General features: G+C 45.3%; 1 protein-coding gene across 1 annotated transcript in view; it reads left to right on the forward strand.

The window, feature by feature from the left end:
- Nucleotides 1–335: 335 nt before the first annotated feature.
- LOC107192059 (protein groucho-1-like) overlaps nt 336–26,048 on the forward strand; it is a 56,778-nt gene continuing 31,065 nt past the window's right edge. The window contains 3 exon segments of the mRNA XM_015581245.1: nt 336–874; nt 21,089–21,186; nt 22,904–22,967. Coding sequence (XP_015436731.1) covers nt 809–874; nt 21,089–21,186; nt 22,904–22,967 — 228 coding nt within the window. The 5' untranslated portion in view covers nt 336–808.

The raw sequence follows: 26,048 nt of genomic DNA on the forward strand, positions 1-26,048 counted from the left end.
AAGGTATGTATTAAGTGTGCGCGGGAAAGGCGAAACAGTCGATGTTTTACCGTCCGGGTGAAATCGTCGTGTGTGAAACGAGCCTTAAGAACCCGATTGTCGGAGGTGTGTGCTATAGTCGGGAAAGGGCGACGGAAAGGAGAAGGGGTGGGGATAGAAGAACGGAGGAACGGGAAACGAGCGACACCCTGAGCGTGACGGAGACGGAACGAACGAGTGAGGGAAGACCACGTGGTGTCGCGGTAAGCAGTGGGAGGGCGCAACGGGCAATGGTGCGGGCGAAGGAGAGGGAAGAGTTTCCCCTCGGCTCTGCGGTTGATTAGTTGATACCCGTCCGTCGTCGAGGGTGGATCGTTCAAATAGCCTCTTGTCTTATGTGTCGCGTAGCGTATTCGTATCGCGTAACTCTGGTGCGCTTTAACGCAGCAGCCCATCGCCTCCGGTGTATCGTGCCTCGATTTTCCTCTCGGTGTGTATCACTGTGAAACGGGCACGAGACGAGTGTGTTGGCCGGACGACTCGACGACGAAAGTGACCAGTGGCAAAGTGTGTGCGCGTCGATTATTGGCAGCCGGTTCCCTTGTGCTCTTGAGTTTCTTTACCACCACGCATCTACGTGTTCACGCCCCGTCGTTGTTCCCCCGTTTCGTTTTTCCCTGAGAGCAGTGAATAACAGTGCGTACAGGCTATGACCTGGGATACCGTTGGATATACCTGAGGATAACGGAGACGTATCCATTACTCCTGACAGGACTTCGTCGCGACAGGAGGGAGCAACATAACCTCTTCGAGGGCCTCCGACGATAAGATGTACCCTAGTGCCGGTATGAACGCGGCGGCAGCTGTGGCTGTGGCAGCTGCGGCACGGCACCCGGTAAGTGGTTTTATTTCTTTTTCTCTCTTTTTTTTTTTCTTGTTGTTTTCTTCCTCTTGCTCGAACTTTTTCCCTCTCCTCCGTCTTCGTGACTCTTTCCTTGCGTGCACTCTTGACAGGAATGACTGGGCACGGCTTCTCGATAGAAATAAAAGTATAGAGAAAAGATTGAAGGTATTGAGACATCTCCGTGGTGGAGGGTTTTTAGTTTACCCGTTTAATCGCGCCGAGCCGTGTAATTCTGTTTGACATGGCCGGGTACGGGGCACGTTAACGTGCTCTTGCAAAATCGTGGGTTCTAACGTGACGAATTAGATTCGAACGATCGAGGAATACAACGGGTCTGTTTGTCCCCGTTGTGTTTGTCGTGGGATGTGTACGGGTGTTCTAGAGCCTTAAATCTATACACGCGGACGGAGTGTGACGATTTCGTAACGTTTGGTTATAACGTATACATATAATACAGAATATGGTATTCGTCAGCTAAAGTGGGTTTATCGATATCTCCAATGTAAAGTTAAAATCAAAGGAGTGTTTAGTGTGTTAAAAGTGTTAAACGATATAACCAATGATATTCGTGATAGTATTCCAGTAACGCACACCTATACCTGCATCTTTCACATCGCCCTCTAAAATTTGCTATTCAGAAATAATAAAAAATATATATTTATGACTATCGTGTAGTAACCGATAAACACATAATATTCTAGTATTTACATGTACTAAACATAAATGTGTATACAGCACCGATATTTTTTATTTCGCAGCAAGTCCCCCGGGTAGATTTTTATCTTCGTAATCGTTTTTCCGTGAATCGAAAACTGATCCCCCCGACCCTTCGATTAAAACCTCTTATCAAGCACGTTTCGACTTATCGGGAAATTATACACGTCAGTACGAGACCGCTTAACGTGCACGTTTGACCTCGCCACATCCCGCTGTCAATAGCCGACGATTACCGGTATAAAGCAACCGTGAAAATATTCAGATCGGCAGGGAGATACGATTAAACGTTCTTCGCGCGTTGTTTCCCTGGCGTTGGCCCCGTTGCTCGGTTGCGGTCTCGCCGCTCTTGTCGCTCCGGCACGACACACAAACCGCGCGCGCGAAATTAAATTCAGCCTTTCCGCCCGTCGGTCTTCCAATTTAAAACGCCTGCCGTACCGTAAGAAATAAGGTTGCGAAAATTGCACCTAGTAACCCAACCTTGCGTGATTCTTTCTTCTTTTTTTTTTTTCGTCTTCCATTTCTCTCTCGCTCTCTCTGTACCTCTATTTCTTTATTCCCTCGATTCCCCTTGCAGTTCATCGCCTCCGGCATCGAATACGCTTAGCGCGCGCGCGTACCATCGCGCTCGAATATCCTTTCAATTGCGAGCGTACTTTCGATAAGTATCGTTCGTTGCACTACCGGTCGAGTCTCTCTCTATCCATGCTAATTCGAGTTACCGATATCGACCCGGGAGGGTAGCTACCGGGAACTATAGAGTATCCCCTCCCGTCGGATAGATTCGTAGCTCCATGGCTGTGTGCGTGTTCTTTTTTTTTTTTATCATTGGCGCGTCACTCGAACGGAATAAAAAAGCAGACCTGAAAAGTACTGTCGGGTTGTGTGTTTTTTTTTATCACGAGCCACGTTGGAACGGCAACGACGGGGACCTCGCGCGTATACATACCCGGCTGCCAGACGTGTACTCTCTTTCAGATCGTTAGTCGAATGAATCCCGGCCCCGTATTTATTTTCTCTCGATAGTTTACCCACGTTCCGCGCCAACCCTCCACGCCCCACGTTCCCCCATTCGACCATCAGGGACCCTCCCGAATATATACACCCGACCCTCTTGCTCTCTCCTCCCTTCTTTGCCCGCACGCACGCGGGCTGATACTTCATCGCACGCGAGAGCGTTTGCACTAGGGCACGATCATCCTTATTCGACAGCCGTCCATGGGCCTTTTCAGACCCACATTCCGGGTACTAATGTTCGTGATACATAAAATGCTTATTCGTTTGAACCGTTCACGCTCGATAAAACCTTTTCTGCGGGTGTACCGGCCAAGTACCGGGCAATTGACTGACGAAAACAAAATGGCGTCTTATGTTAGCGGGGCTGTTGAGTTTTGTCTGAAATTTTCGTACGTTGCGGTAAAAGTAATTACGAAAATCTGGAATCGCGCAAGAATACGAGAAACTTATCGCCAGTACCGTTGTAATCTTAAGTTCTAGTGTTCAGTAAATACTATGAGCAGCATAATAGGATTAACCTTAACATCCAAAAATTTCGAGTAAACAGTTCGAATTATCTAACATGCCTTCTTATGGTATGGAATTAGACTGCTATCGCTGTATCGGTCGTGAAAGTTAAAGAAGATTGACGATCCTCTGAAACGTGGGGATAAAAATTTTAGTCTACGTTTGAATCTACAATCTTATGGTTGAATACGACGGTGCTACGCAACGAAATCCGCCGCGCTGGTATGCAGACGGTGGCGCGGCGACGGCCGTGAAAGGAACGAAAAACGGTCAGAAGGGAAAAAGAATTCGTGAACGTGGGGGGCTCCTCGTCAACGAAATAATATTTGGCCCGGCGAGCAGAGATTTTCATTTGGTCGTAAACAGGCTGCTAGCTGACGCGCGCGGGAAAGCTCGCTCTTGGGACGACGAAAATAAATCCGTCTATGTATGTATACCCATGACCGTCGCCAGCCAATATCAACGATTACATTACGTCCGTACGTGGCATCCTGTATAGATGATGTTCGGTATCGACGATTACCGGCCAACGGGAAAAACGAAGGAAAATGAGGGATGGTAAAGGAGGGGAGGGGGCAAATCCCGGTTGGAGGAAGGGGAGGCGTTTCTATCGTTCAGAATTACCTGGAACCGCTGGAACACTTCCAATAGTGTACTGAAAGTGGAACAGATTTCCTCACTTCGAAAGCCCTCGGTTTAGGTGATCCATTTTTATTCGATCCGCTGTCACACGAACGTTCCTTTATTTCATTCCTGCGCCCTCCCTTCCAACGTGTGCACATTTATATGCACATTTATAGGCGAGTACCGGTTCGACGGAGGATAATTCCTGTATATCGGTCCACCGGAAGTGAATTAATTTTACGTTCCATGGTGGTTTGAAAATTTCGAATGTTATTCTGGTATTGGTATACATGTATACAATATATGTATAACGAATACAGTGATAATCGGATTGGAGCGACACTTCGCTCCGGATTAGTGTGACATAAGTCTTCGGCAACTTATATACGTACATTCGTAAAGTAAGAATTCTTTTGTTGCTCCAATTTGAGCCACGTTCTATACTTTTAAGGACTCCATTAAATTCCAATCGTTTCAGATTTTAGTTAGGCTGAGAGCTGTCGAAAGGCTTATCGTTTGCATAGTCGAACGTTCGAGCCGTGTATCCGTTAAACACATAGACAGCATTATCTAGAAATCGACCATTTCGTTTGCTGCAACCGAAGATTTTTCCAGTACAACCGGGGTGTACAATTTCTTTCGAAACCGAACGATTACACGTACGGTGTCTACACTTCGTTATCCTATCGTGATGGGAGCCGTTTAAGCGGCCTTCCAAGATCGGTAAATCGGTGGAAGTTCACGCTTTCAATTTTATCGCAGTAATACGCGTCCCCGCGGAAGGCTTCCGTAATCGATAGGTTTAATATAAAAAAATTCACCTCGAGGACGACACGGTTGACGGGCGTCGCCCCGCCGCCCCCCCCCCTTCAGAGTGGTTGTTACCTCAACCATCCGTATCTTAACTTTCCACGGTTTAATCCCGGTAATCCTATTAACGTAGCTGGATCGTAAAATTCGAGCCTCGATTCCCTGCAGGCGAGGTTACAATTTACAAAGAGGGGACAGTTGATTGTTGACAAGTGTCTGCAGTGTAAACACAGGTGTATGGGGTCTTGGAAACGAACGGGAGAAAGAAAGGAACAGAAAAGGACAGAGATAGAGAGGGAGAAAAACAAAATGTTACCTGAGTTCTCGATCGGCACCGACATCGGTCATGTTTACCCGTCATTGTCGTCCTCGATTGTTTGTCCGGCTCGTTACCGGCAGATTCCTCGTACTTTTATCGATTTCCGAATAATATTTTTCGAGGCGAACCTCGGGACTCGTCTCAGATGCTTAGATACGTGTGCATTCTATCGAATAACATCGATATCCTCTGTAGCGAGGAAACTAGGATCCGAGTTATATTGGAGAAATTACGGATACACTAAGTATATATCAAGTCGTCATGAGAAAAGTAAATGAAGATTACCGAATGAAGCTGTGTTAGTGCTTAACGTCTCTGAACATTTATCTTTTCCCTTGTTGCTTGAGCACGATGTGTTTGCGTTTCGATATCGGTTTTTATTGCCCCTCTAATCCGTGTTTAAATTGAAACCGAAATTCATATTTGACCGTGCTACATTTAGGAATTTAGTTGGTCGAAGGCTTTCAAAGAACACGATTTTTGAATTTGTTACAGTCTAGTCGTTCTTAATTTCAGTGTTTCTACATTATCAGAACATTGATTACCTTGACCAGCGATGCGTGTTGGCTTAGCATAGTGATCAGTAAGACAGAGAGAGAGAGAGAGTTAACAAGATAGAAACATGCGTTAATGCACTGAAACGATCGCAGAAGTCTCGACTGCTCTCTATAATCACGTATGTGTTAAATGTACTCAATAACACATTCAGTAACATTACTCTCAAATAATAGCTAGTCATACATATTGAACGAAACTCAAGACGGAAATAAACGTGCATACTAGTCAACCAATTCTGCAATAAATGGTCGTACAAAAAAAAAAAATCGAAATTCTGTCAGAAGAAAAAAGAATAAATTATATTAGGGGTGGCTTTCTCGAAATCTCCAAACCGCTTGAAACCCAAGAAAGTTTCCAGAATTTGAAATTGCACTAATTTGTGATTCGAAACTCGAAATGCAGGTCAGAAAAAATATAAAATCGATGAATAAATTCGAATATTCGGTGCGAGATATTTCGTGAATGCTCGGTGATTGGTTTTTATTCTTAATTTTACGTACTAGGTATAATATTATTTAGTGGTAGTAAAATGTAAGAACTACAAAACTATCGATTGTTAGTCCCAGAAAAAGGATAAGTGGAAATATTAAAGAATTTAAAAATTAGCTTTTACCTCACCCCTAGATCACATGATCATGAAAACAAGTGTGTAAGTCTCGTTATTTTGCATAAGAACCAACATTCAGAACAATAATTCCTCCTGAAAGCTATCGAACAAATTTACCCCACCCCCCAAAAAAAAGAATATATGAATTTTCTATTTTTCACGGATCACCCAGTGCAATTCGAATCCCCGGGTACCTTTGTTTCGAATGAAAGAAAAAAAAATCGGAGTGAAATTAAAATACCGATAGAGCCAGGATTGGGGGTAGGGGTTCGGTGGTGGTTGGACCGGTTCGTCGAATTGGAATCCAGTAACGGTGATCGAACGAAGCCTTATCCCTAATTACAAAATCGCGATACGTACGAGGATAGGTGTGTGTGTGTGTGTGTGTGTGCAGCAACGACACGATTGCTCGTCATATAATTGTCGTCTGGTTGCACGGGAGACCAAGGCAAGAGGGGTAGAGACAGTAGGATTTGAACGTGTAAGAAGAGGACGGAGAGTGCGCTGGGTTTGGGAGTTGAGTCAGGCAGGGGGGATGGGGGATATATTCAGCTGGATCAGGGCGAAATTGAAATCGAGACGGGGCAGCACGACGATTGGGGTGGGCCGGTCGCCAGGGGGTTTGGGGGAACGAATGAAGGGGCGGTTCGAAGTACGCGATTGCACGAAATTCGCGGTCCGCACGCTTGCGAGCTTCCGCAGAGACCGCAATATGCATTGGTAATTACACGGGGATGAATTACACCGCCGAATGAGCGAAGCATGTTACCTGTAATTGACGCGCATTATAAATCTCGCGACGTGCAAATAGCTACCCCTCCGGATCGACTCGAACGACCCCGCGATGTCCAAGCGCTCGGGGGCCATTCTTTTTCGGAGCGAATCGTGGCCCAGCCCCCTTTGTTTTCGCTTTATCGAAATTACCCTTTCCAGGGTTAGAATTGGGGCTGGGGTGACGTGGGCGTGTTGAGTCATTATCTGTTATGCAACGTTTCTGCCAATGTGAGAAAGTTAAATTTCTTTCTAATTTCTTTTTCGGTGAAAGGTAGCCTGTGAGATCCATTTATCATGAACGATATCTCAGTTTAGAAGGAGACTGCTTTCAATCATTGTTGATAAAAACCGTGAATATCATACGAAAGATTTCAATCTAGAAACTTTTGGGAGAAACCGTGCATATCTCTCTCAAACAAGAAAAGTTGTCTGATTTATAGATTATAACATACATATAAAAATTGAAAACGTTTCTATTGCGTTTCTGTTTATCTCCAAAAACGTCCAATCTAGTAATATTCTTTTTATCGTTTTCGATTTTCCGAAACTTTTTCACGAAATTCTTCTCGAAGCTTCGATAATTTACACGGCGCTCGAACTGATCCGACCGGATTCGCTCGGTCGGTCGGTTGCGGATGATCCTGAAAGCAGAAGAGCCGTCTGCCGTCTCTCCTCGCCTCGGATCCGAAGAGTTACACCTTTCTTCTCGCTCGTAGTCGTGACTCATTTAAACGGTTCGTTGCTTGACCGAGTTGACACAGGCGGTGTTATTGGCACTCTGGAGGGCCGCCAGGGTTGTTTACCTACAAGCTGTACAAATATTATTTCCGGGCAAACTGGCTCGCCGATCATTACGAAACTCCGGGGCGGAAAGTTTTAACAGGGAGACCCCCCCCCTCACCTCCGCCCACTTCCGTTCTCGACCCTCCAGACGATACTTTAAACTTCCCGGTAGAACCGATTGTTGTACAGAATCGACGGTGTTTCCGGGGCCGAACCACTGCGCCGCGGCCAGACGATTTTGAACCGCGACGAATCAACGTTCTCCTTCGGTTGACCGAGTACCTATGTACTAGAAACTCGCTGGAGCCGCGAAAAAGTCTGTAAAACTCCGATTATGTTGAACGGAGTCCCGGACGTCTGCTTATTGGATCGATAATTTGAGCAGTTGGAATTAGTTTTACAGAGTCGTATCGGTTCCATAATGCTGTCGTCACGGTAGGTCAGACTGAACAGGTTTTAAATACTCTTGAAATGATTATTGGTTCTTGATTTTATGAAAATAAATTTTTCTACACCACACCAAAAAGATATAGCGAGATTAATGATAGATGCTTGTCCCGTATCGCAGCGAGGGCCCTGAAAACTACACTCGAAATTATTTCCATTTCAATTTCCTCGGAAAACATCTGCTGTTCTCGTCGAACACATCTGTTGCCACATGCATCGGTCGAATATTTACCGAGGTAAAGATTTCACGTGAAAAAAAAAAAGTAATCTACGCCTATCGGGGCGAGTAGAACGATATAATTTCCGTGCACATGTGTGCGCGCGCGGTATCGTTCGATACCGGTGTCGGGTGATCGCGAATCAATTTCGCGGCGAGTCACGAAAAGTGCCACTCGAGATATACAAACTCCTGGATGCGTCAACGACGAGGCAGGCACACACGCACGCGTCGCCTTTATTTATAAGAGCGGCGAGTCCCTGTCCAGATATCGCGGCGATAAGCGTGTGCAGTTGCCTCGGTCCGATTTTATCGTCGTGGCCACTCAATGCCGCTCGGTTGTACATGATATTCGAGAGATTCCAAGGAAATGTGCACCTTGAACGTGTATATACCCTATCCTTGAGTCTGGAATTTTTGGGTGCCGATTACATCGTTCATGTTTTTCGAGCTAGATCTTAACGGGGCATGTATTGTTTAGAATGTAATTTAGATAATCATTTCTGTCAATGGCACAGCTCCCGTTGATATAATCACTCGAGAAGATGATCGTGACTAATAGTGAAAGAGTATTCGACAGAAGAGACTTCTGTGGGATTTTGATTTTTCTGTTCTTTTTTTGTCCTACGACTTGTCTTTGACGTAAGGAATACTTTGTTAAAATTGTGTAAGTGAAATGGAATGAAACGTAGCATCGGCTTTTGAATTCGAAAGCTACGTACACACCGTGTTACGATAACTTACAATTCCAAAAGAGTCTGATTAGAGTTGTAAGGAAAAAGAACTTTGGAAGTTGGCTCCAAAAATTCACCGTAACTGGTAAATACTGTCACGGGGCAATTTCAGACGTAATTTTAATGCGGTTAACCGCGGAAAAATTCGTTGTTAATCGGTGGTTGCGGTCCACGTCGGGGACAGTTCCATCGAGAAACCTGGTGAACGAATCCTGTCGACCGCAACCGATGCAAAATGCAACGAATTGTTCCGAAAAGCGACGTTATCAAACCTGCTCCGAAATGTAGTCTGTCTTTTGTGTCTTTAAATTTCCACTTTTCATCTCGTGAATCCTAACATCTAAAAACATACTTTCCATGTCTAAAAGCATACTTCTGATTGTGCAAACTGTCTTAAAGCTGATAAGAGTTTTATTTCTTCAAAGTAGTAAAATTAAAAACATTCTGACACAACTTGTCGCAGCGCCTTTGAAATTCCGTTTAATTTGAAATTGAATTGAAATGAAACTGTTATTGTTGTAATTCACGTATGAAATTGTACAACAGCTTGTCCGCGGTAATTCACGCGTGAAATTCCTCGCTAAGAAGGTGCATCCACCTAATCATCCCATCACAGCGGCATATACTAAATATGTGTAAGCGTCCCATGCGAGCCGCTTTCTAAAAGACTCGTCGGGGTCGGAAAATACCGTAACCGAGTCGAGGCAAATTACGCCGTTTGCGCTGCAATCCACAGGACCAGCCATTAGTTTATTGCAGCATATCTCCTCCGCCGCCGTCTAAGGTTCCCAAGCCCCGAGACTTTGTATCGGCGTGATTAAACCGATTCCTCTTTGACCCCGCGGTTCACCTCAGGAATCGCCTCGGGAGCAAAGTTATCGCGAGCGTCTGATGCAACGCCTACCAATCTTCGTGGAATAATTTTTTTTTTTTAACGTGTTTCGAACTAGCAACCACGTCACTGTCGCGCAACAATTGTAGGTTTCTGTTGATGTCGCGATGATCGATGACCGGTAACCGATGCTACCAAATTGTATACACATCGAAATACGATTTACTGAGTCCATCTTGGCGCAGTTTTCCACTAAAATTTCTTCCATACTTTGGGTACTCATCGGGACAGGGGAAACGGTTGAATCGCTAGGCTCGGTCTGCAAAATGTTTCGGCACTATTGAACACGTAGCTTTCTGGAGGGAACTAGAAAACGGAGACTCGGTTGTATTGTTGCCACGATAATACCGACTAATTTGTAAAGGGCGTCGTGTTCTGGAAATCAGGAACACCATTGTGTCGTCACGTAGCGCTTCGCGGAACATGTCCGACTAAGCTCTCCCTACCCATCGGATAGGGCCGTTACTGGGTTGTTGGCTGCCCTTATTTACTTAATATTGTTTAATTAAGAATTTCATACGCAGTGTTTACTTTCATTTCTATACATATATACGTGTGTGTATGTGTACATAGCTTTTAACACTTATCTTTAAAAAGTAATATTTTCTAATATTTATTTTCATAAAATGAAAGAAAGATTCTTAAAATATAAATGGTTTTATTTAATGCGAATATTTTATTATAAGACGGGAACTATGCAAGTCATAATTTACAAATTGTAAAAAATCATTTTAGATAGCGAATAATATTGTGCAAACACTATTTGCGATCGCTATGGCACATAAGACGCTCGTTAAGCGTGATTCACCGTTCGGGGGCTCTCCGAAGCCCTCGGTTGTATAATTAAGGAAGAAGGTATATGGAAGAAGTTTTAAGCAGGCCGGTGGGTAGGTGAGAACAACAGGGTTCCTCCGTGAATAGCCGCCCTTTCCCTCCCCTTTCCCTCTCCTTCCCCTAGGCGAAATTTCCTACCAGGCCGGCCGGTGTGGATTATTGCGAGGGGACGGAATCGACTACGAAATTGAAGGGCTCCGGGCAATTTGGGACGGTCCGCCCTAAAACTCCCGTCAATTTCCGTGTTAATGACCGAATTCGGGAAATGGTACTTGGACCCTCGTCACCATTAAAATGCTTTCGTACGAGTCTCATGCCTCGTCGAAGAGCCGGGAAAGTAGCCGACTCGATTTTGTAAAGATTTAGGGGTGGGAGGGGGAGGGGGAACTCTGTCGGCTTCTCTTAACGTGTATCGATTGCTTATTTTGTAAGGCGAGTCCTGATTACAAATTAAAATCGTGCCTAGCATCCACGGGGCAAAAAACCAAGGAGTGTTAAGCGTTGCCTTTCCTCGCCACGACCGTAAACGTGCTTTAGGTTTTAAGATTGATTTTTCCAGGTGCGCTGATAGCATCGTTTATGGATGTGGTAGTAGTGTGTTGTGGTGATTCATAGAAACTAAGAGGAAATTTAAGCTTCTGGTAATGACAATGTTGCTGGAACTGATTGTATCTATACTTTATCATTTTCTAGGGTGAGACTGATGATTAGGAAGATTGTACTTGTCAGGTTTTGACAGCATTTATTTACATTCCTGTAGATATTGATTGTTATCGAACGTTGAGTACACGGTATTGTTTTAGAGATTGTCGAGTAAGATATACAGTATACTCTTTTTGGAGTCACGCTGTTTGGGACTAGCGACCAGGGACTTAAACCGGTATGATTTTGATACCGGTATTATGCCATCAAAGCTATACCGAAACCGATCGGGGTTTCACTAGATTGTGGCAGTAGCATAAAAATTCATTTCTTAACAGCAATCAGGAACATCTAAAGACTTCTGAATCACAACTAAAGAGACATTACAGTCTATTTCTCCAATGAGTCCTCCAAATAATTCTAAAATTGAAAAAGAAACTCACTAAACGTGCCTATCAATAGGAAGCATCACCAAAAACCCTCTTTTTTTTCAATCTAATATCTCTTTAACCTACTGGATTTCACGCATTCAACTTCAAAAAACCTTACCTTCACGCTGAAAAACCGCTCAACATTTCTATAGTTCTCATTAAAAATGAAAAAAGATTCGTTCGCGGTCTCCGATGATGACACGCGCGCGCGACGTTCACGCGTTTCGTAGCACGTGTAACGTTCACACGCGCGGAACGCTGGGCGCGCTGGTGCGCGGAAAACGAACGAACACGCGCGCATTCACGCACGCACGCACTCACTCTGTCCGTCCGGTCTGTGTACATTGTTCGCAATAATGAGGAGTTTGCACAGACTGGGATCCCGACGTTCTTCAAACAAGGATAGCAAGGACAAACAGTTCCTATATGGACGGATGGACAAACACACTCAGCCACGAATCACACACCGCGCGCATCACCACCATCACCCCACCCTAGGCCCCCAGCATGCGTGTATATAGCAGCCCCGTGCTCTATGGACGCGGCTTAAGCTTGCGAGGCCGCCGCCGTGGCGCGTACACGCGCGCACACGGCCACGGAACGAAGCCTCTTCACCGCTTCCACCACACGGAAACTATCGACCATCACCCTCGCTCGACAAGCACCATAAGCGATATGGTGGCTAATATTTGCCGGGCTAAGCACACAAATACAATACAGTACTGTTTACCCACCGCCAGTGGCGCTCAGTCCGGGTTTTGATCGACGACGAGCGAGATATACGGCCCGTTTGCAGTTGCGTTTCTCTCTATCTCTCCCCCAAGCCTCCTATTTCTGATCTCTATCCAGAATTGTGTTGCACCGCGCGTCGATTCGAAACGGAAATCGCGTGTTTCGTCGACCGATCGATCGTGGGATCGATCTTCCGTTTGGGGGTCCCTGCGGGTGCGAGGAAAGAGGTCGAATGGTTTTCTGGTGTCCAAAATGGAGCGTTTAGTTGGGGAGATGGATAGGTATATACAGTAATGTCTCGATGAGTGTGACGTACTCGGTTCGGAGCATTCGTGGGAAGGCGAAAAGGTTTTCAGCCCCTCATAAATTTGCTTTCTGCCCGAAGCCGAGTCTCTGCTTAGCTTTTATTTCCTCACCTAACACTCATTGAGGATTTACTGTATATGTATAACTGTTGTTAAATCGTGTTCCCTTTATCGACACGGCCGCCGAAAAGCACGTACACTCGAGATAACAGATGGGTGATCAAGATCGATTTTTTGGTGTTTGTAGAACAAGCCGTATCCACGATATCGGTGCTACGATAAAATGTTTTCCGGTTATGATTTTTGTCGGCTGCGCGGTATCGCGCCGATATTTTCGATGACTCGGTAAATTTAATATCCCGGCTAGTGGCGTCGATCAACAGAGACACAACGATAACGTTAATTTTATATTTAATTTCGAGTTAAGACTGGTGATTAGTGATTCCCGATAGCAATATATGAGAACACTTTCTGCTCGTGTGTTTTCCAGTCGATTTATCGATATCGGTATCTCGACTGGTTATTTCAACAATTTTTCTGTGTATCGATTTTGAGAAGTGTAAAGATAGACGTCGAAGGAAAACGTCACGAGCTTCTTAAGCAGAGCTTAAGTTATTTTGGCTGGGCTTAAGTTATTTTGGCAGGGTTTAAGTTATTTTGGCGGACATTGACGAACTGCCAGAAAGACATTAGCAAGGTATTACAAAGTGAGAATAATGTTACGTTATTTATTTTAACCGAGAGCAATAGAATTTCGGGTTCAGTCGCCGTATTTTCAAAGCAATCAAGTTTCGCTATATCCGTCTCGCGATTTCTATTTTCTGTTGCAGTTTAAAAAATAATTATAAAACACATACGTCTGTGGACGTTTCTTTACCGTTCAGTCTTTACTTTGACATCTATAGAAACGAATATTGAAGAAATGAATTTCTTTCTTTTCTCAAGTATCATATTCGGTTCCAAGTAGACCAAAAAACTTATTGGATCTGATGAAAGTTGTTTTGTCCTTTATTGTATTTCACAGAGCCCTATAAGTTATAAATGCATAAAATCCGCAGTCTACTTATTAGTAAATCCAATACATTTTCTATCAGACCAAAGAAATCGTAATCTATCAGTTCCATTTATCATATCAATTCCATTTCATTGGAACCTCCGCCACGGAGATGAAAGAAACTACCTTCCCAGAATCATTTTACAACCAATCCCGATCTCGATCGAAAGGCGCGTTCGCGAGAAACATCACCGCGAATCGGACGATTCCGCGCGAACACGTTCCCTCAGTAGTGTACATACATACCTATTTCTTGTCTCAGAAACCGCAAACGGCTCGCGTATCTGGGCCTCCGTGGCCGGCGGTGCTCCCCCCGCATTGAACGTTTCCTTTCGAACTGCGAAATTCACTCCCAGCGGCAGCGAGCCGAGGCGTCGCGTCGTCCCGCCTCGCTGCTGCAGCCTGGCGTGACGGTTAGGTCAGCTGGTCCGGTGGTTTGCGAACTATCTCAATTTGCCTAAGCCGCAACCGCGGCAACCACGGGAACCGCAGCTTCCCTCGTCCGTGGCCACCTTTGCCCCTCTTTCTCCGCAATTTCAACGGGTCTCCCGCTCGCCCTCCTCCCTTTCCCCTATCCTCGCGTCGTTCGTTCCCTATTTCTGCGTCGACCTTTTGCTCACCGTCTCTCGCGGAACGTTTCTCCTTCCTCGTTCTCTCTCTTCCTCCTTCCTGTCCTCCCTCGTCCTCCCTGTTCTCAGCGCTTCGCCTCAGCGACCTCTCTCTTCCACCTCTGGTGGCCAACGTACCCGAGAATTCAGAAACTACCGGGTCTCCGACGGCGGCGTAACCTCTGACCGCAGACCCTAGCGCGAGCCGAGTGGACGACACCGCGTCGCTGCTACTTTGTCCTCGTTCCCCGTAAGGTCAAGCGATTTTAATGGTACTACCAGGGGGGCGAGAGACGCGCCAGCGTTCCTGGAATTCCGCGAGGGGATTACCGGTGACCACACGCGCCTCGCCCGCGGCCAGGAAAATGTATATGATTCCGTCTGGATGTGGTGGAACAAAGGAATTGGATTCTTTGCGCGATCGTGTTATGCGAACGATGACCATACAGTAAATCCTCGATGAGTGTTCGAAGGTTCCTCGGTACTCAACATTGAATATTTCATGAACTAATGGCTGTATGAGGTTGAAACAAATATTATTGTAACTGAATATACGAAAGATTCGATATTAGCAACCTCATATCCTAAATATCCAATTCTAACAACTTAAATTTGAAAAAATCCTGGCACCAATAAGCTACGACTTACCTGACTCGACTTTCCAACATGTAAAAATCGGCGCTAGTTCATGGAATTATTGTCCCACAATTGGAGTATCCATTCCTTACCGTAGCGATTTGATTCGATACTTTTAACGATTTTTCATATGATTAAAATCGGCAAAGAAATCGCCGCAGTTACGTGTTTTGTTATTCACGTTTTGTCGCGTTCCGCCCGGCGCGATAAGTTTCCGGCTTCTTGCTTGCCGCCGTGCGTGAAATTTATTTCATTCGAATGTATGCGGATGTATACGACGTGAAAGTATCCTTAAATTCTTCGCTGACGTATACTTTGGTTGGGAGGGAAACGCTTTCGTCGGAGCCATCTTTTCCGCGGGTGTACACGAGATGAAAGTCCGAGGGGGCGGTAAATCGGATTTATACCCTGCCGGCGGAAAAGATAATCGAGCAGAAAATACTTCCATTCTGATAAAAAAAAAAAGGATCGACGACGAAACCCGAAGCCGGATATCGGCTTCATCGGGAACCCGCTACTTTTCGCCGTTTGGTTCCAAGGAAATAAAAACGGTATAGCAGAGAATGCAATTGCTGTACAGAAAGGTTCGTCGATATTTTATACGTGCTTTTTTTTTTACTATACAGTTTATTTTATTCACTGATTAAAATTTCCATACCAAAAGTTCTTTTGGATAAACCGAATTTATATCCTGATTAAAATTGATCCAGACTTATTTAAAATTCGACGATTCCGTTCCTGTCTCAGCACTTCGATTTTAGCATTAAAACCGCGTATATCACTGTTTAACGGTGTCATTTCATTTTGATTTGTGCATAAGAAGAAGAAACTTCGTTAAAAATTAGTGATTCGACACAAACCGAGGGAATCGCGATGATAAAAAAAAAAGGTGCAGCCAGTTATGTATCGGACGATTGCATCTTTATTGCTGTTGACAAACGAAAAGCGTATACAGCATCGGTTGTGTCGGTATTGTATTTATGTGAAAATATTTTATTTATTCAGTTCCGAGATCATTAATTACGATCCTATGAAAAATAATTTCAACAGATTAATCTCTACTGATCACGATTCCGTGGTTCACCCAGTATAGAAGCTACAGAATCAGTCCCCAAGAGGATGACTGAAACAATAACGCCGAAAATCGTCCTCGATCGGATCGATCGCAGGTGGCCGGCCTGTTTGTAAACTTATCGCGGTGTCCGATTGTCGGACGACAAATTTGCCGTGGTCGAATCGCGAAAATCCCCCGGTTGTCACTGTGTATGCGTCGGTGTGGGTGGCTATACGTTATTTCCACCGCAGCGAAGTGAATGCACCGGTGGTGGTGGTGGTGGTGGTGGTGCCGCGCCAGCCGGCTGGTTTGCATTGCGGTGCACGGCGTAACGAAGTGCATTTTAGCGCATTAGCCGAAACGCTCTAACAGCCGCAAAGTGCCGCTTGCGTTACGCGCGCGCGCGAGCACGCCACCCACTCTCTCTCTTTGCGCCCCGATTTTCGCCTTTCGGATGATGGTCCGCGGGCTTGCGTTCCTCTCATTCCGCGTTCGCACCGACGCCGCCTCGGCCGCAACGAAATTAGAAATTCCGCGAGCCTTCCCCTCGGTTCCTGCCCGAAATCTGTCGAGTAAATTAGACGTTACCTAGCGTCTGCTCGAGGACCCCGGGTTCGATTGAATTTATTCGCTGCTCGTTTCACGCGTCATCGTTTCCTTTGATTTCCTGTTCTGTTATCCCCCTGCGTCTTCCTTGAAGACTTACGAATGGACTGCGGATGTTTGTGCGACTTGGCACCTTCATGGGCTGAATTTACAAAGAGACAGGAATCGAAAAGATTTATTCTTGTCGTTAAGGGGATACTTCTTAAGGATTTTCCTTAAGGTAGCAGCACCATTTGAACACTCTACCTACGCCAAAAAATATTCTTTCTAACAAATCCAAACAAATCGTTTGGTATGTCCCCTGTTACCGTTTCTGTCACGCTGGGAGCGCCACGATCGACACTCTTGGATTCCACAATATTAGAACCATACGATCCAGCCTCTGACTGGGATAAAAAAAAAAACGCAAATCGGAAGGGAAACACTGAAAAGATCCACGTGAAGGGATTGGACGTAGAATCTGCGATCGATTCTCCGCCTGAAGAAGAAGGGACTCTCCTCGGTTCATTCGATTACAACGGCTCGATTGTGATCGAGGTCAGGAGGTAGCACGGTGGTGTACTGTTCACCCAACTTAACCCGAGATAACTCAGCGCTAGCCTTCTCCATTTTGTTTTTTTTTTGTTCCTTGTTCATCGATGACTCTCCTCACTCAGGGATACACACGATGCTCGAGCTCGAGGAACTCCGTCGTAGCGGCTGATTAATCAGCAAACCTTTTTGTGCTCCCCCCCCCAACCTTCCTCTCGCCCCTTCCTCTTTCTCGTCGGAGAGAAGTAATCAACCGAGTTTCGCAGATTATCGAGCCGACGCGCGCCGAGCCGATCTGCTCGGTTTCGAACGTTCCCGGTCCGAGAGATTTATGAGCCGGTGTCGAGGCTTCGCGGAATAATTGACGCGATTAAGCAAGCGCGCGCGCGCGCTCGTTTCCCCCTGGCTTCCCGCGAACGGAAGAGGTATCTGCTTGGAGAAATCTGATTTATGTTTGTTAAGCGGGGTCCGCGGGTAGGATCGAGAATTCTGATGCTTGCTAGACGGCTGGGAATCGGTCGCTGGAAAGTAGGGAGGGACTGGAAATGGTCCCCGTTTGGTCGAGTGGCGTTGGATTGCTGGTTTCGAAGGGGAATTTTAATTCGGATTTATTGGGTCGTGAGTCATCCAGCAGCTTGAAGATCATTACGTGGAAACGTATTCTGTGGCTTACAGACACAGGTGTTAACCAGAAAACTTGTTTCTTGTCTTTTGAGTTTTTTAGTGTAACCCGATGGGATCGGTTGTGCAACGCGTAGTAAATGCAATCGAGGCACGAATTACCTGTTTATAATACACATCTGTGTACTTAATGGTTTGTTATATGGTTTAATTCAACTGGAATCCGCTGTAATGCAGTGGGTTTTTCGAACCTCGTTTGTGTATAAAAGGGAATCGTGCATCTCAAATAAATTACTGGATCCTAAGAGGTTTCTTGAGTTACGTATCAGTAGCGGTAATAATTAAACTGCGGATTTAACGTATTTATCGTGAATGCGAGTGTGCCAAAAGACAGTAAGTAGTTTTCGTAATGCTTAGTATGAAGATTACTCTCTTCTGCACCCCAACAAGGTCATTAATTAAATAACCAAATCTCTGACATAAATTCATATTCCATAAACTGACACCTACTCTTTGGAAGCTATATGCGCTTGAACTGATGCCCCTCAACTTCAATACAGTGATTATTTTGTAAATATCTCGTTAAGTATTACGTTTAGAACGTATAAAGATCAACACATTTCCACTCAGAATTCGATACTCCATGGTACAAAAAGTAGGTCATTCCGTTAAAAAAAATCAAGGTGACCTTGAAATCTCAGAAAAACCTCCGCCCACAAAAAAGCACGTACCTTATAAATGTGCACCTTCATGCCATTTATGTTCCACGCCTAAAATTTTCATAAAGTGTACCATTATTTGAGATGATCAAGTCAGCTGAGACACCCTGTATACGTGCATCGCTCGTCGTTCGCGCGCGCGCACGTGCACACACGATTACACGGGGCGCGTCCCGTGTACAGTCAACACGATTCTCGACTGACTGGTGGAACGGCTTGGTAGAGAGAGAGCAAGTGTTAATTACATGTTTGCGGTGTCCGCGAGGATTACACGCTACAACCGAAACTATGAACTTGCGAGCGGGTGCGCGCACAGATACGTGTGTGCCAGTGCACGAGATCGCACGTGGGTTTTAGCTGTGTGTTGGTGTGCAGTGCTGTCGCGTCTGTGTTTGTGTGTGTGTGAGAACGACGGGAGGGCGAGGGTGGCACTGTTAACTACGTTCGCAGCCCTGCCTACGCAAGCCTCTCTCGTCCTTCGACCGACCTGTAGATCGTGTCGGATACGCTCCCTACACAACCGGGACCACGTTCACCCCGGGCTCTGTGTATCTCTGTCGAGATTGCTCCCGTGGAAATCGATCGACGTCAAAAAGACAGCCACGTGAAAATAAGGGCTTTGACACGGTCGAGCAGAAGACGCCCTCGAAGTCAAGGTTTTCGGCTGACTGGCTTGTGTCGATACTCGGAATGCTTTAAGCCCAATTAACCCTCCGACGATGGTCCACATTCGGAACTGGGGATTTTGGAAACTTCACGGAACATTCGAGCTCAGGGAATTAAATGTATATAGTTGTTTGTATATTAGTTAATTTATAAGAAGGCAAGCATATTCTGAAAAAATTCGTTTTAAGTGTAGGAGTGGTCGCCTGTCTGGGTGTTCCAAAGGCACCACATTTATCTTTTAACAGGAACGACATATTATCATAAGTAATGTCACCGTGAAAATGTATTCGTTACAAGAATCTCCAACAGATTTAAAATCTTCACATTTACATTAACTTCACCTCTAATTCCTTTCCCTATTGAATAGAGTTTAACGATTCATTTTTTACGATTTTCAGATCGATTCTTTGGTATCGATTTTTTCAGAGAATCTATCCTCACGATTAGATTCGACAGTGAATTCTTTCAAGCGAATCGAACATCCCTAAATCATTCGATCCCATGAAAGCCGCAGAATTTCCTCCGTTACCAGACGATTCGCTCGGAATCCTCGAGTCCCTGTCGGAGATAGAATCCAGCTGCCAGCAGCAATCTTGTTATCGCGTTATGTTCCCCGTTACATTGTATGCTCATCCACGCGTGCACGATTGCCGATGGCGGTTTAAATGTCCCCTTTCACTGTGTTTACCGGTTTGCTCGCGCGCTAGCTCGTGCAAACGCCTCCGTTGTGTTCCACCTCCACCTCCACCTCCTTCTCTCTCGTCGTCGAGTCGCGAATCGACTAACGCGCTACTTCCTGCATCCATTCCGCTTCTTCGCGGGTTGGAACAGCTGCGCGAGATTAATTATACGCCGCGGCGGAATTTGACACGTAGTCTCCTCTCGAGCTTGTTCGTTTCTTGTTTCCAACGAGCAGGCACGAGGAGGAATAAACTCGCTCGAGGCGTGGTCAGGCTGTTTCGAAACCGGAAGATCGTTTTATTCAGCTTGGCTGTAATTTGACGGTTGTTACTTCTTGATTGTTGAAAGGAGGATGGATGTTGGAAGCTGAAAAATGATCGATGCGCCTTGGAAATTTATTGTGTCTGGCTGTTGCGCGTGAGGTAAACGATTTCTTCGACAGGTATACTTGATTTTGGTTCTGCCAAGGAAAATTATGAACTTAAGGCAATGTTTTTATGATAGAATAAAGGTTTTACAATCTGTTTTCAAAATATTACCTGTATTGCCAAGGAAAAATTAAATTTTTCTTCCCTAAAAATGGGGGGTATAAATATGGATTAAAGCCCATGTTTCTTGAACATAAGTTCCGTAACATCGATTTTTACAGGTACTTGCCTCGTTAAGTATTGGAAACAATACTTTCGAGTACCGAGTAAAACGATAATGATGTATTATTTTCCGTTGGCGGTTTCCGTACTACGCCCCCCTTCCTCTGATAAATAGAACAACGTTTAGACTGCGAAGTTTGTCGGTGTTTTATACGCTCCTGCGTTACAACGTGATATTATGCGTTGCATAGTTAGTCTAAGTTGTTACACCCACTGACTTTCCGGAAGTAAGCTGTAATTTGGTTCGATGAATACTTGTTGTATACTATAAGAGAAGTATTGTATACTTCGCCAGTATAATGAAAGAATACTTAGAAATACAATGCATATTTGTCTATGAACTAGTCGACTGGGCACGTTTTTTGATCCTAAAACATAATTGTTTATTGTGTCAAAATCATATGAATATATTCTGAATATTTGTTGCAGGGTCCACCACAGCCCGGACAACAAATTAAATTCACTGTCGGGGAATCCTGTGACAGAATTAAGGAGGAATTCAACTTTCTACAGAACCAATGTCATGCGTAAGTATAGATCAGCTTGTATTTGAATCTACAAATTATAGAAAATTTATCGAGAAATTAAATATACCTGTAGAACCCCGTCGTTCGAATAGGTACATTACTGTTTTTCTTGTCAGTGGGGACTGCGAGGAAAATTCTGTTAAAGAAACGGAGTAGACATAATTTTCCAGATGAATGATGCAGAATATAACAATGTTGAATATTTCTCCGCAAGGTTAGGAAGATAATAAACAAAATATTTCGTATTGCATTTAATAAGATTGAACGATTGCATACTACTATAATAATTTAGAAGTAAATTTCAAATTTGAAATCCCATTTCGACGGGTTTGGTTGTTGCAGCATTAAATAAAATCGTGTTGCTGCAGGGGGTTAACTTCGTCCTCTCCGAAAGAAAAAGAAAAAAAGGCCGCGTCACCGTGAATCGCGACGATTGAGCGTGGCACCTGTCCGCGTTTCACCCCTTCCTTCGTCGTCCCTTCTTTTGTCTCGGGGTCGCATACGTAACCAGCGAGATGCACGTCGCGAATCGGAATAGCCTGGGAACGGTTGCAGCTGCTTTCTGGGTTGCACGCGCTCTACAAAAGCCATAAGTGATTTACGACAATCGTGGCTATTGGCAGACGCGTAATGACACCCCCGTGCAACCGTAGCCGACGCGAATACGAAATTAAGGAAGTACACCGACGGCTGCATTTTTCAACGTGTTCCGCGGATCGAAACTTTCATTGTTCGTACGCGCGGAGACTTAAACCCTACCGGAAGCTTCGAGCTTTTTCCTTTTACGTCCACCCACCCGCCGTCAACCATCTTCCGTTTTATCCCCCTTTGAAGTTCGTCAGACGCGGGAGCGTAGTACATGCACGGTTCTCCCTTGGTCGACGATTTAAAAGACCAGACGATAGAAACGCTCGGGCGACGCGTTTGAGTAGCGATGGGACCGATAGGGGGCTGGCCTGACATTTTTCATATTAATAGGCGCTGTTGCATACGAAATGTGCTGCCTTCTTTCGATCAATCCGCAAGGGTGCATAGTTTATCGGTGGTTTTCTATGCACAGTAGCTTCTGTACGATCTGTATGGTACTGTTTCGAATGTACTCTTGGATTTTTCGAAATGTTTGAGGTAAAGTGGACTTATAGAAATCGAAAAATTGCCGGTATTTATTTCGGTTTTCGGTAATATATCGATTTCGGTATAGCTTCGATGGCATAATACCGGTATCAAAATCATACCGGTTTAAGTCCCCGGTTTCAAATCGTCTACTGGGCAGGTATCGGGTGCGAAATATTCGCACGTGCGATGGAATCGTTCCCATCGCTACATATCAGACCCCCATCCGTCCAGTCCCACCGTGCCGACCGAATAAAGTGCATACAATTGAAACAGCTTGATTGCGGAGCGGTTAGAATACCGGTATAAATGGTATTGCGTGTACGCGTCCAGGTTATATATGCACAGCCGGGGCGATAATTAATATTAACATTATGCGAACGTGGTGAACGTAAAGGTCGACGTTAACGTATCTCGTATTTAACGCGTCGTCGAACTGTACCACCCCTGCGACCTAACGGCCCGCGACCGGTAAGAAAATAGGTGTATTACCTATAACGATCTATCCGTGTGTATCACACATACATACATACGTGTATACCTATCAAGCAGAAAATCATTTAATCCGTTCCAACGTTTTTCTTTTCTTTCATTCTGTTCGCAGCTTGAAACTCGAGTGCGAGAAACTGGCCACGGAGAAGATCGAGATTCAACGACATTACGTGATGGTAAGGAATCACCATTCCGTAACACTAATTCCGGTTAAGTCCCTGTCTACCTGTCTCTATCCACCGTGTAACCTTCTCTCTAACTGTCTTTCTCTTTCCCACGAGAACTCTGGGACCCTCGTTTTCCCTATCCAGGATAATCATGCTCGCTCGACCGCTAAACCACCTCGGCTTCTTAGCATTAATTGCATCCTCGCCGCACCGACTTTACATTGGCCTGTTACTCCGTGCACTCGCGCACCTATATTCGCCCTCACGTATATACACAGCCAGACCGCAACCGGTGCGCACGTGTATCCGTATATTTATCTTGCGCACCTACTGTGCATAGCTAATGGCTCTAAGAGCTCAGCGGTTCTCATCGATTCCACCCGCTTTGTGCGCCCGTTAGCCACAGGGATGTAACCCGAACCAGATTCGGTTCTTGGGAGTTGCGATCTCGGGGGGGGGGATCGAGGGAATTGGCCAGCCAGGATCGCTTGCCATTTATGCTCGAAAATGTGGACTGCTACCTTGGTAGCTATTTCAGAAACATCGGGCTGATACACTCTGATCCGAGGTGGTTACACGCGGTATTCAGGTCGATACCACGCCAACTGAGGGGCCAATATTCTGCTTGACGTAGACAACAAAGGCAGCGGTACTTGTTGTTCGTTACATAAATTAGGGAAAGGATTGTCTAGTTCCTGGGAATGTAGATATGACCGTTTCCTCTTCTTCCTCCATTGAGACCAGTTGTTTGAGTATAATCATTCTGGTGGCGGATCCAGGATACCAGAAGGGCATCATGAGTCCTTCTTATCAATCAAACAGGAAGACATAGGTATTGGATTTAAATTTGTGGTCATCTCACTAAAAAAAGAAAATAATACCGAATATATTATAGAAATCGAAAAAATACCGGTACGTATTTTTTCGATGTCTATAAGGGTAGGGCTTATATAGGTTTATATAGGACAAAGGTACAACCGAAAATACCGGTATTTTAAGTTTCGGTAGAAGTCCTTGCAGCCGATCGCTAGTTTCCATCGGAAACATTTCTGTGTAGATCACCGACGCAAAACCCGCCGAAGGGCATTTGGTTGGCCAGCAACCGGGTCGTTTTACCGGATACCCGAGAATTTAGCTTAACTCGGGTTCAGAACCAGGGTTAGACCAAACGATGGTTAGAATATCCCCGGTTACAATCCCGCACCGCGTCTTCGTACACCTGACGGCAAAGTATAAACACAGCCCGACGAGCAACGGCCGAAGGATAATGCAGAGGCAAGTTGCCCTCGTTGGCTTGTACGCCCGAATGCTCGTCGACGATCGACCGACCGACCGCCGTAAACCAGTCTAATTATACCGATCCGCGTGTCCCGCGAGGAAATCCGAGCCTCGTTGCTTCTCGCCGCACGCAAGACGGGATTTATCGCTCGGGTGTTTTCGTGGTAAATGCCCGGGCAGTTAACCCTCGCGAAATTGAACTGCGAGCGAAACAGGGTGAGACAAGGCAAGGGGGAGGGGAAGAGTTTATCGGGAACTCCCTGGCGACATAATTAATTGACTCTGATCGTCGGGCCAATCCGTTCGTTTACACGGGACAGTTGTGAGAACACGGTGTCACGGGATTGTTCGTTAAAGAGTCGAATAAAACGAGGTTCCAGTAATACGAAGTAAGAAAAGTATATAGGGCACTAAATGTTGACCCTAGGCTTAGACTTTGTACTACGGCTAAGGTGGCCAAATTGCTTGCGAACCGCACGTAACTCTTCTAGACCCTCCTTGGGGACACTGTATACTTATACATTATCTTTTTATAAACTTGACGTATAGTACAATATTCCTGTTTGCTGACTTTATTATGCAGTCTGATACACATCGAGATTGTGAGCGTGCAACACACTGTTTAATACCGTTTCAATAGAAGATGCGACTTTGGAGTAGTTTCTGATGGACAATAGACAGGGAATCCTTGATTAGTGTTCGAAGGATTCTCGATCCTGACAAGAAGAGGTCCCCAGGTGTAATATTGACTCTTTAACGAGGTTTCGCACAGTGATAGAGCTTGAAATTCGGAAGCGAATGATATTTGTTTCGGTCGCATACGACCATTAGTTTATGAAATATTTAATGTTCGGTCTCGAGAATCGGAGTAGTCTCGGTCTAGAGTCAAAGAGTCTATCCCAAAGAACAGAAATATCCAACAAGAGGAATTGACTTCTAGGATCCACGTTTAGCGCCCCTATACGATCATCCCTTACATTTCATGTAATGGCTACATTGATCTAATTACGAAACGAGGATTACATTCAAGATGTTTGACAACCCGTTCATAAATATTGTAAGAAGAGGTATAGAATTGTCCTATTGTAATTTTCACTTTCACCGAACAATCCATTTGCCTCGTGGATCGATCAGACCACGACACGCTGTATTAATAGCCGCGAACCAGCCAGAGAATGCGAAGCGTCTTGTTCGATGGCGTGTGCATCGTGCCCGATACTAATTTATTGTTGTCCCTCGTAGCGGCGGTTGGCAGCGAGCACGGCGTTTGGCTTGGTTTCGCCTTTGGGGATGGTTCCTTGTTTTTCCACGACCGGCTTCTCTCTGGCTTCGAAGGGAGTGTCTCTGCCCCTGGCCGTGTCCTTCTTGCTCTTCTTGCGCCCGAGCATTGTACGGTCTTAATTGGCGCGGATGCGACTAGTTTAAACACGATTAATCAAGCGAACGAGCCGACACGGTCGTGGCCGCCGCCGTCACGTCGTAGGAAGTTGCCGTGGAGAGACTCGGAGATTTATCGACACGAACCACGCGGGCTTGCGAGCCCCTCACGACACCGTCCTGTCTCATAATTCCTGTTACCGTGGAATGTAGATTTCGTTGCCCTACCCTCCATCCCAGGACGTTATTGTTGCGTGTAGCGTACGCTAAATGCATTGTTCCGCCCCGTTAAACGATACCTAGATTCTGCGAACGACCATGGAAATAGCATCATGCCACGTGTATCAATGTCGTGACTGTCACCTTTCGCCTACTCTATTTGATCGTATCCTTGTCTGAAATCTGTTTCTGTAGATTTGTTGTTTAAAAAAAAGT

This window comes from Dufourea novaeangliae, unplaced genomic scaffold (assembly GCF_001272555.1).
Source record: "Dufourea novaeangliae isolate 0120121106 unplaced genomic scaffold, ASM127255v1 scaffold296, whole genome shotgun sequence".
In the NCBI taxonomy this organism is placed as follows: domain Eukaryota; kingdom Metazoa; phylum Arthropoda; class Insecta; order Hymenoptera; family Halictidae; genus Dufourea; species Dufourea novaeangliae.